General features: G+C 44.6%; 1 protein-coding gene across 1 annotated transcript; it reads right to left on the bottom strand.

Annotated features, from left to right (window-relative positions):
* Positions 1–204: 204 nt before the first annotated feature.
* On the bottom strand, positions 205–9991 carry LOC144719659 (extracellular calcium-sensing receptor-like). The gene is made up of 7 exons (XM_078595796.1): positions 9792–9991; positions 8433–8703; positions 7300–7853; positions 6660–6840; positions 5744–5971; positions 4329–4407; positions 205–1404 (listed from the first exon to the last, which is right to left on the bottom strand). Exons 1-7 carry the CDS (start codon positions 9989–9991, stop codon positions 494–496), a joined length of 2424 nt encoding a protein of 807 aa, XP_078451922.1. The 3' UTR covers positions 205–493.
* Positions 9992–10049: the final 58 nt, after the last annotated feature.

Raw genomic sequence — 10049 nt, 5'->3', positions numbered from 1 at the left:
TTGTGTGTTGACCGACTCTCTGTGTTGCATTACATTACATTTCGATATTTTGCTAGGTTATTTAATTTTAGTGTGTCTTTCTCCTAATTTTCAAGCTTGCGTACCGTACTACGTCATCGTCCACTCATTGACATGCTAATTTTTTTCTCTGCCCCCTCCCTCTCTCCGCCCCCGCCCCCTCTCTATATTTAAGGCCTCGTCACAGAGACGATCCCTCTCTCTTTGTGCCGATACGTGTTCTCTCTCTGTGTATCTTTGTGATGTCTGTCTGCTTATATGTCTGTCTATAGTTTTCTGGTTAGATTTTTGTTGCTATTTCTTTTATACCTGATGATGATTGCTTGTGTTGCAATCGAAACGTCGTAGTATGCTATTATTTAATTTATTATTTTATCTTTATACGTGACTTTACCGAAAGAACGAAAGAATACATGCACTACTTATTATGCTAAAACATTCCACAGCGTAAACCTCGGTTTTTTTCTTGTTCCCTTTAGTTGTCTCTCTCTCTTTGGCACAGCTGATCATTATTTACACGCCATCGAGTGTTATTTTGTGGCTTCCACAAAATGATGTAACATTTGCGGAAAAACAAAAATCCAATAATCCCGTATCCAGACAGTATGATGGATATGACCTCCACGGCAACCATGTACTTTCCAGGTGTGACGTAGTAGGCTGGGATGAATGAGATCCACACAATGAAGAAAGTCAGCATTCCCAGCAGCACTAACTTGCCCTCGTTAAAATTCTTCGGAACCTTTCGCACCAGAAACGCCAAGACCACGCAGACGAGACCCAGCAGGTAGATATAGCTGAGAATCGGGATCAGGAATAAGGAGGACTTTTGACATTCGACGTTGATGGATTTCAGACTGGGCTGCATCGTGACCTGTGGCTGCAAAATCGCCAGCCATAGCACGCATATAACCACCTCTATACTGGTGAGCAGAGCCACGATGACAACCTCAAACTTCATGATGATTTTCAGCTTATTAGTGAAAGCTTCACTGGGCTTAAAGGCGACCACCATCTCCACCGCCTTCACCAGGGTACAGGAAAGACACAGGGAGAAGCTGATGCCAAAACATGGCTGTTGCACAAAGCACTGCCATGGCGTAGGCTCCCCGAAGAAAGTCAGCGTGCCCAAGAACATGCAGCCAAGCGAAAAGAGCAGTGTGAAGTACAAGGTACGGTTTGATGCCTTCACGATGGGGGTGTCGTGATATCTGACGAAGATCACAGTCACTGCCAGGGTGAAGCAGAAGCCCAGCATGGCCAGGACCACAAGTGTGATGCCCTCGCCCGATCCCCAACGCAAGTATTCCAACGGCTTGGGCACGCAGGAGGTGTGGTTTTCTGAGGACATCTCGTTGGGGGTACAGTCTGTGCAGTTGATGGCATCTGAGAACAAGGGTGGATGAAACGTGACAAGGTAAATACATTTTTCGATTTAAAGCTTTCGTGACTGCAGGGATTCATCTTCTTGGTTCTTTCGGTAAAGTCACGTAGAATGGAAATAATAAAATAATAAAAATAAAACATAATAAAATAATTCTCACGACGTTTCGGCCACAACGCAGGTCTGTCGAGTAGACAGACTCTGTCTACTCGACAGACCTGCTCTCCACCTGAGGACGGCTGCTTGCGTTGTGGCCGAAACGTCGTGAGAATTATTTTATTATGTTTAATTTTTATTATTTTATTATTTCCATTCTACGTGACTTTACCGAAAGAACCAAGAAGAAGGTAAATACAATACATTGCGTTTGCTTTGTGTTTGTGTAAAAAAAAAAAAACTGCAGGAAAATACACGAAAAAATATGTTATCTTCGAGTGACATACATTACGCCAAGCCTGTTAATCGTTTTTTTTAAACAAACGTTTATTAAGATCGCTTCCTGACCGCAGCTGCAGAGAATTCGAAGCTCGAGGGGCCAAGCCCATGGAGCTCACAGCGTGTGGGGATATGGACCCGGACTCAACTCCAGATTATGGAATGTAAGAGGGCCATTCATGTATGAACTAAAATTTAAACGGTTGACACAACTGCCAATGGGACCGGCATTGAGGAAGGTGTTTATGACCATTCGAAAGGGCTGAACTCTGAAATATCTCTGGAGGATTAATTTTCAGTTTAACACGTAGGCTTTCGCTGTGTCGGGTGGTGGCAGGTTTTAACGATACATTTATATATTTACGCGATTGCATTTTCCCCTTCACTATTTCACAATCATAGAATGTAAAATGTTTATCAATATTAAATATGTATACACATATGCTGTAAACACGAGACCCAGTGAAATTGGTTAAATATCCCAATGCAGAAACCTGCTGAAAAATAGTGTAGTGACATAAAACAGATCACTACGGCATAGAATGAGGGAATGTGGGTGTAGCAGCCAGCACTGCATGTAACACCACGCAGTGGGTCACTAGGGTGCGTGGTGCTGGCTGCTGGCGAAGGGGGGCATGTGGGGACACGGCACCGGCTGGCGAAGCACGTGATGGGCTAGGGTTAGGGAGGTAGGGCAAAGGTGACCGAGGGGACACGGGGAGCATGGCCCAGAACCTTCTGGAGGGTTCCAGGAGGGGGCGTGGTTAAGGGCGGAGCCGGGCAGGTGGCACGTGGACGGCGGCCAAGAACCTCCTGGAAGGTTCCAGAAGGGGGCGTGGCCAAGGGCGGAGCCAGGCCACACTAAGGGGAAGCCCCGAGGCTGAATCGGGGCTGTCTACAGGTGGAATGGAACCCGAGGTCTTCGTCTCCGGCGACGTGGGTCAGACCCGTACATAGTTATCCCGTGTGTGAACAGTGTGTAAGATATAGTGTAGAGTAAACGTTGTTGCCTCCTAAAATAATGCCTGAGAAGTTGCTCACTACAATAGTATGGAAAAGAGTGGGGCTTTAATGGAGACAGAAATGACAAATATATTTACTTGAAAAGTCTCAAATTAAAATATTCAAAGCACTTACGTTAGGAAATGAAGTCTAAAATAAGAGCAACTTCCCCAAGCAGTGATCGGCTATAGTACAATATTATATTCATGAAAGTATATTTTGTATATTTAAGGAACATTTAGCCATTAATTCACATTTTGCGTTGGGTATGTCAGTGTGTTGGTAATATGTTTAAATGTTTTCCATTTGTCAACAGGCTTCTATTATATTTTTTTTTTGTTGAGATGTGACTTTAGATATTTTGATAAGTTACCCTACTTAACAGATCTAGTTTGGGATATGTGGGTCAATTACCATTCAAAATGTGATTTTTTTGTGGCTTTTGTTATCAGGTTTGCTGTAAATTTGTCTTGGGTTGTGCATTTATAATGTCATATGTAATGCTTTTCTTCCAATGCAGATGAAGATGAATGTGTAGTTCCTAAACTGCAACTCACTTAAAGTAAGTCTGCGACAATCACTTATGCTGCCAGTTACGCTAGAAGAAATAAATAACCAAACGATTTAAACAATACACTATAATAGTTGTAAGCAGGATAAAAAACATGTTTAATATGTATTTACTGTATTCAGAACTTTGATTAGTGGATTTTGTATTTCATAAACATTGCCAGGATATAAAGTATTTAAAAATCTATTGCTAAAGGGACGATACGATTTGTGTGGCCCTTATATCACACGATATACCAAAGGACAGTCATATCACAAAAACACGAATGTGTTATGACCATGCATGGTACCGTCTTTATCGCTGTAGCTTCCATCTGAGCAGCTGACGCACTTGTAACAACATTGGGCACTCCAGCCAGGTCCGAATTCCTTCCTCTGGCCTTTTATACAAGGAACTGAACACATGGATGCAGGTACCTGGAGTTGGGTTGAAACATCATACGCAAATGCTTAGATCGTTAGTTGAGGGAAGATGCATTTAATACACTTCCTGCAATAACTGAAAAATATGCAAAGGGCTGCTGGTAATGATTACTTATGATAAAAAAAAGTTTAGGCACGTCAGCATTTTATTCAACAAGTGATGCGTTTCAACCACAGCAATGAGATATCGTGATAATTTTACCTGTGTGGAGACATGCATGCAAAATTGTTCATCTGCGTGTTTAAGTCTGACAAAGTACTACGTTCTCTTCGTAATCAAAACATCTCTCTTGTTAGGCAAACGTCTGGTTTGTCCGATACAGTTGGTTGTCATAGCGACTATCTTTATGGCCAGCACGTGAATCAGAATCGTCCATGATTGACAATGCTCTGGCAGGATTGATGGATGCCCTCCGAACTAAAACTCTGCAACAGAGATGGGTATCTACCTGTATTGATGGCCTAGTTTTGGGGACAATGCACACAGACCTGCTACTTTGGTAGCTGCTACTTTGGTAGCTGGACTTGGTGACCTCTGCAGAGATGAGGCCAGTGTGAGGTGCCCACCTGTCCAGCTATGATGGGGGGTTTGTAGGGGGCAGTGCAGGGAGTGGGTTATTGACTCAACTAGCGGCGTCTGAGTGTTTTCCCCTCGAACATCTGGATTTTACTACGGGGACTTTTGTTTTTTCCCAGGTGGGAAATATTCCATACAACATCTTGTGCATTTGCCATATTCGAAAATGACCAACAAATTACTTCATTAGGATGATGCATAGCAAACATCGCCCCAGACCGCCTTTTGTCAGGCCAGAAGTTGAGATTGTGGAAAATATGGGTTGAAACATTCCCTGCCATTTACCAAAACTCATTTTGTCACGGCAAATTCTGTGTAACTCGTGTATTGATGTGTTTGAAAGTCACACAGAATGTGTGTTGCGTTCAAAGGTGTGTGTATGGACAAGCTAGAATGCTTGTGTGCATGCGCCCGTTATTTTTCAATTTTCTACAGATAACCTTACTTTGAAAGCCACGTTGTATGTCTGCTACGGATGAGCCCCACTTAGCATTACAATGTGCACTCTTGAGATCGTCGTTGAAATTCCACATTCCTACAGAGGTATACAGTTTGTCCATAGAAGCAGCGACCATTGTCTTTCCATAACAGTGGTGTTCGTAATGTTCATCTTGGAGGATACGATGATGAGTTGAGACGTAAACCTGGCCAGGATTTTAACTTGGAAGCTTACAATTTGGGAGTGTGCTGTTCTACCTCCTAAAATGCATCCCTTCTGTCTTAACCAGAGTGCTGTTGTTACCATCATCATACATAGCTTAAGATGGAGGGAGGCAATTAACTTCACTTTGGCCTTCTCCAATTGCAAATTATATCATTGCTAAAAAAGGAATGCAAAGAAAATGTGTCGCGAATGCATTACTTCTGGAATGTGTTGCGAGACTGTGCGGACCTTAACTCTGTGGCCTCGTCAGGACAGATTGCCATCGCATTCCAAAAATAAGTAAAATCACCCAAGGTAGCGCTTGTTGTCTGGCGCCCTTTACGCCGGACAATCACTATTGACATCCAGACCATAACGCAGATGGTATGTGACATTATAACCTTGGCCGAAAAGGCTTCTCTACTTCGTGATAATTTTTTTATTGCCAAGTTTTGGGAAACCCTTTCATCCAATTGGTCAGGGTCAATAGGGTAAGTTCCTAATAACAACAAATTTTGGACCATTGTCACAATAGTTAGCAGACGGATAGAGAAAATTCATGAAGGCTTTCAACCTTAGCTGGGGAGCATTTAAAAGGGTGAACGTCACGTATATACACATTTGTTGCCTCCTCTTAACTTGAGCCACAAGCCGGCACTTATGATTTTGTTGCCAAGAGCTCTGGACCTACCGTTGAGCTGGAGTTCTTCCACATGGGCTCGGAGGTGAAATGGAGAGCGCTTGTATTTGTCCCTTCCTTGCTGTACTCGTAAGTGCCCACATTCTTGATAACCAAGGTCCCGTCTTTCTGCCTCTGCCAGTTCTTGAGGACGTAGTGTGGCAACGGGTCGCCATTCTTGAAGAACTTTACACTGTAATTATTTAGTTGGAAGTTTAAATCGTGCATCTTCATTAACATCTGTGTAGGTGGAACAAAACAAATATAGCCAAACAAGGCGATTTTTAATAGACTGAGAATTCTGCACCACTGTGATACATGTGTAACTGATATTGGTTATAATAAAAACTGAACATAATCCTTAAGTATACTGTATACTGTCCAGGGTTACTGGCAGCACGTGTCTCGAGTTTTCCAGTCTAAATTAAGTCATGCAGGTGGATTAATTGAGGAGCTGGATGCGAAAGCAACACACAGCAATGTGCCAGTACAATGCTCCCACCAGACCAGTTCTCCTCTGAAGCATGCACCAGTCTGGTGGAGAAAGCGCTCATGATGAACACACTCCCAGCAGCCACCTGCATGAGTTATCACCTGCAACTGTAAACTTCAAAATCGAGGTGGTAGGTTTATCCCACCCTCAAACAGGAGCAATGTACTGCCAAAGTCTAGGGGTGGCATTTTATGACATGGCCATTGAGATAATTTTGCGATTAATGAATTCAGCATGTGTGATCATGATGATGATGATGATTGTAGCTATAATGAGCATTAAGGAGGCATTCACGTGGAGAATCCAGTTGAAAGCACTTCTCTTGACTGGGGCCCAACTGCAGCCCACCCTCTGAACCGCGTTCATGCAACCTATAAGGTATAGGCATTTTATGATGGAGCTAATGAGGATTGCTGTGTCGATGTCCACAATCACCTGCCACGGCTGGATGTTTGACACACTGGCGCAACTGCTTTTCTCATCAGCTCCCCTCTTCGTGTCGCAGTCGAGGAGGTCGTGGAGTGCGTGTGCTACCGTGTAGACGGCTAAGTAGACGGCGAACGGGATGCCCATCCCCGCCTCGTTTAGGAAATAATTTTCCATTCTATTCATTGGCCTGTTCACGTCACACAGTTGGGGGCGAGTCGTGGGCCTGTCCTTGTTGTTGGTAGGGATTAAGTTGTCAGTGGATCTTATATCTCTCGCATAAGTGAAGTTGCCAGAAGATGTCAGGTTTTCGGCAGAGGGGGTGTTTTCTGCAGTAACCTCCCCCTGGCCTGCAGCAGTCGCGTTATCTGTAGGGATGGAGTTGCTTGGAGTGGGCGCATTGCTTGCAGCAGTCCTGTTGCTTGCAGAAGAAACGTTGTCTGGAGATGATGTATAGCTTGCTACAGTAGATTTGCTGCTTGCAGCTGTAATGTCACCTGGATATTTGGAGTGATTTGGAGCAGTCTCATTGCTTGTGGCAGGAGAAGGGGAATTGCCTGCAGAGGTGGCATTATTTGTATCAGTTGAGGTGTCAGAATGATTTGGCCCTGCGGTGGGGAGCGTGCAGCCGAAAGCCTCTTTCAAATACTCGTCCCCAAACGGATTTTCCGCTACCCGCATGGGGTTCCGCAGGTAGTCCATGATGTCCTGGACGTTGCCTTGGGCCACATCAAATCCTATGGTCCCTTCCAGCGTGGGTGCGTACTCGGGTTTATTTAAATAGGGAGATGTGATCCACCCCTCGCTGGCCACCCAGATCCTGTCCACTATATTGCGTCTGACCACTTCCTTGAGGACCGGCTCAAAGTCGGTGTCGATGGCGAATACGACGATGCTCATCGCATTCGAGTCGGCAATGGTGTCGACGATTTTCGTGATGTCGTTGTACTGAGCATTCTTTGGGATCCACAGCCTGAAGCTAAAGCACACTTTGTACATCGATGCTACTTCGTTTTCGAAGTGGGAAAGGCCCTGGCGGCCATACTCGTCGTCCGAGCCCAGTGTGCCGATCCAGGTCCAGCGAAAGTGCCCGACCAGCTCCGCCAGTGCCTTTGACTGCGAGCTGTCACCGGGGATGGTGCGCATGAAGGTGGGGAACTCCGCTTTATTGCCGAGGGCAGGTGCTGAGGCAGCATAGCTTATCTGCACAACAAAGAAGAGATTCACATGCATATTTATAGTTTTTTCTATATGAAATTATAATGACCATCATTTACAGCTCTGTGTCAATATACTGCCGAATGAAGGTCTTTCGGTTAATGGGGGTTTGACATTACTTCACCGTACCGGTCAGTGCGGGTTGGTGAACAGAGGGGCCCAGGACCAGATTTGAGTCTTTTGCACGTGGTAAGAAACCCCCAAAATGCTCTGTGCTTTACTCACCCCTTGGAGGGCGGCATACGAACACTCAGGGGGTACGACACAGTCAACGTGTAACAAACCACAAACAAAACTGTTAAACACCAAAAAGAGTTTATGATGATGTTGATGTGATCTTGTCTATCATGCATTCCGCTCTTAGCTCCTGCGCATATGAGGACATATTGTGACACCCATAGGCTTAATTGTACACATTTTTTTGCATTTGTCCGGACCCCTCGAGCTATTGCAGGCTGTTTGTAATATCCTCAGTGTGTGCGAGCGGTCATTACAACGTCTGGAATATTGTACCCAACCACCCCTCCCCATACCCCCAAACACGACAAGGCTAGTTATACCCACCAGTGGCACGTCGTGTAAGCCGAGCATCTGGGCCAAGACAACGGTCTGCTTTGAGTTTCCATCTCCGATGACCCCTACGAGGGGTGGTCTCGTGAGGTCCTCCGTTGCTTTCATCAACGCCACGCCCGCCTCGAGGGACTTCATGACGTTCGTGCAGGAGTCATAGATGTCATAACCGAGCCTGATGTCGGGCAGAAGATCTTGCCTCTCGTTGATCTCGTCGATAGCGTACAGCATGGTGTACATCCATGTGAGGTACCGCATGTACAGGCTTATGCGGCCACACAGAATGGGGTTGCATGTTAAACGATGGTGATGATGAGTGTGAAATGAACACAGCGATGGGGTAAATACAATGCATGCCAGATTTACGGCCGAAAGTGACGTTCATAATGCCACAATGCACACAACACAAATTCCAAAGTACATTCCACGTGTATGTTCCTTTATAAAAAAAATACTTTTTTAAACATTGCAAGGTTGCATTAAATTGCACTTCGTAAGTTTTTTTGGGTTATATCACGTAAATATAAATGTGGCGTTAAACCCGCCACCACCCGACACAGCCAATTAGTAAGGTTTGTCACGTAAGCAAAACATGCCGATTTGTTACTAGTCCAGCACACCGGTGTGTTGAAGAGGGAACCCACAGCATTTACAATTCGAGGACTGAAATTTAAATATGGCAATGTTTTTTCTGAACAATGAAACACATTGGGCAATGTTTCAACTTAGACACTGATATGCTTTGCTTAAATGTTTATTTGCATTTATGACAGCCCATTACGCAGCAATGTACGGCTGTTTATTAATCAAGCCTGAAAGTTCTACAGTCATATTCGTAGGTTTTCATTTGATGCATAATGTAGCAAAGAATATTCAGAGGCTAATATGAAAATATGCAATACCTCATGTGAAAATATTAACATTTGTTTGCCAACATATTTGTGCATAGCTTAATTCTATATTTCGTAATTCTAATCAATAAATAAATTGTATGAATAAACAGCTGACACCCCATTTAAATGCCAACACATAAAGTAACAAAAAACATTCAACACGAACTGCTTTCTGTGTTTAGTTTGTGCTTCCTCGCACCTCCGAATATCTACGTAGAGTGCGACAGAAGTTGAACATACATACACCAACCAAAAAAAAACCACACAATTGGCAACGTTTTGGGCAATGGCCCTTTTTCATAGCAGTTGTCCTTGTACATCGCTGCCAACGCATCAAATAATCGTATTCAAAGCAGCTCTTGAGTTGCTCTGCTGAATGTCAATCAGGATCATAGAATAATGTACAAAAAAATATACAAAAGCAGTGTTTGTATGCCCGTCAGATGTGATGCTCCTTTACCCGGTACAACGCCGCTGGGAGGGCAGGTCTCCCATGCTGTCGTCGCCGCTGGTGCCCGTGACCTTCAGATGAATGGGGAACACGGCGCCCAGGACGACATCTGCGTCCTCAATACGCAACGCCACCTGCTCGGTAACGGTGAGCGCTGGCGCAGTCAAGCACACGCATAGCGCGGAAAGGTACACAGTTGTCCTCCCCATGGCTAAGGTGAGGCACAGGAACTTGCAGGACGGAGCACCCCCATGCTTTATACACATG

This window comes from Lampetra planeri, chromosome 6, assembly GCF_965212315.1.
Source record: "Lampetra planeri chromosome 6, kcLamPlan1.2.h2, whole genome shotgun sequence".
Taxonomy (NCBI): domain Eukaryota; kingdom Metazoa; phylum Chordata; class Hyperoartia; order Petromyzontiformes; family Petromyzontidae; genus Lampetra; species Lampetra planeri.
Note: the sequence above shows the minus strand (reverse complement) of the source record. Positions and strands in the feature narration are given on the sequence as shown.

Coding starts and splice junctions, on each gene's coding strand:
- LOC144719659 (XM_078595796.1), bottom strand. CDS start 9,991: ATGGGGAGGACAACTGTGTACCTTTCCGCGCTATGCGTGTGCTTGACT. Junction 5,972..6,659: donor CAAACATCCAGCCGTGGCAG/GTGATTGTGGAC, acceptor CCACCTACACAG/ATGTTAATGAAGATGCACGA. Junction 4,408..5,743: donor GGAAGAACTCCAGCTCAACG/GTAGGTCCAGAG, acceptor CCCCCATCATAG/CTGGACAGGTGGGCACCTCA.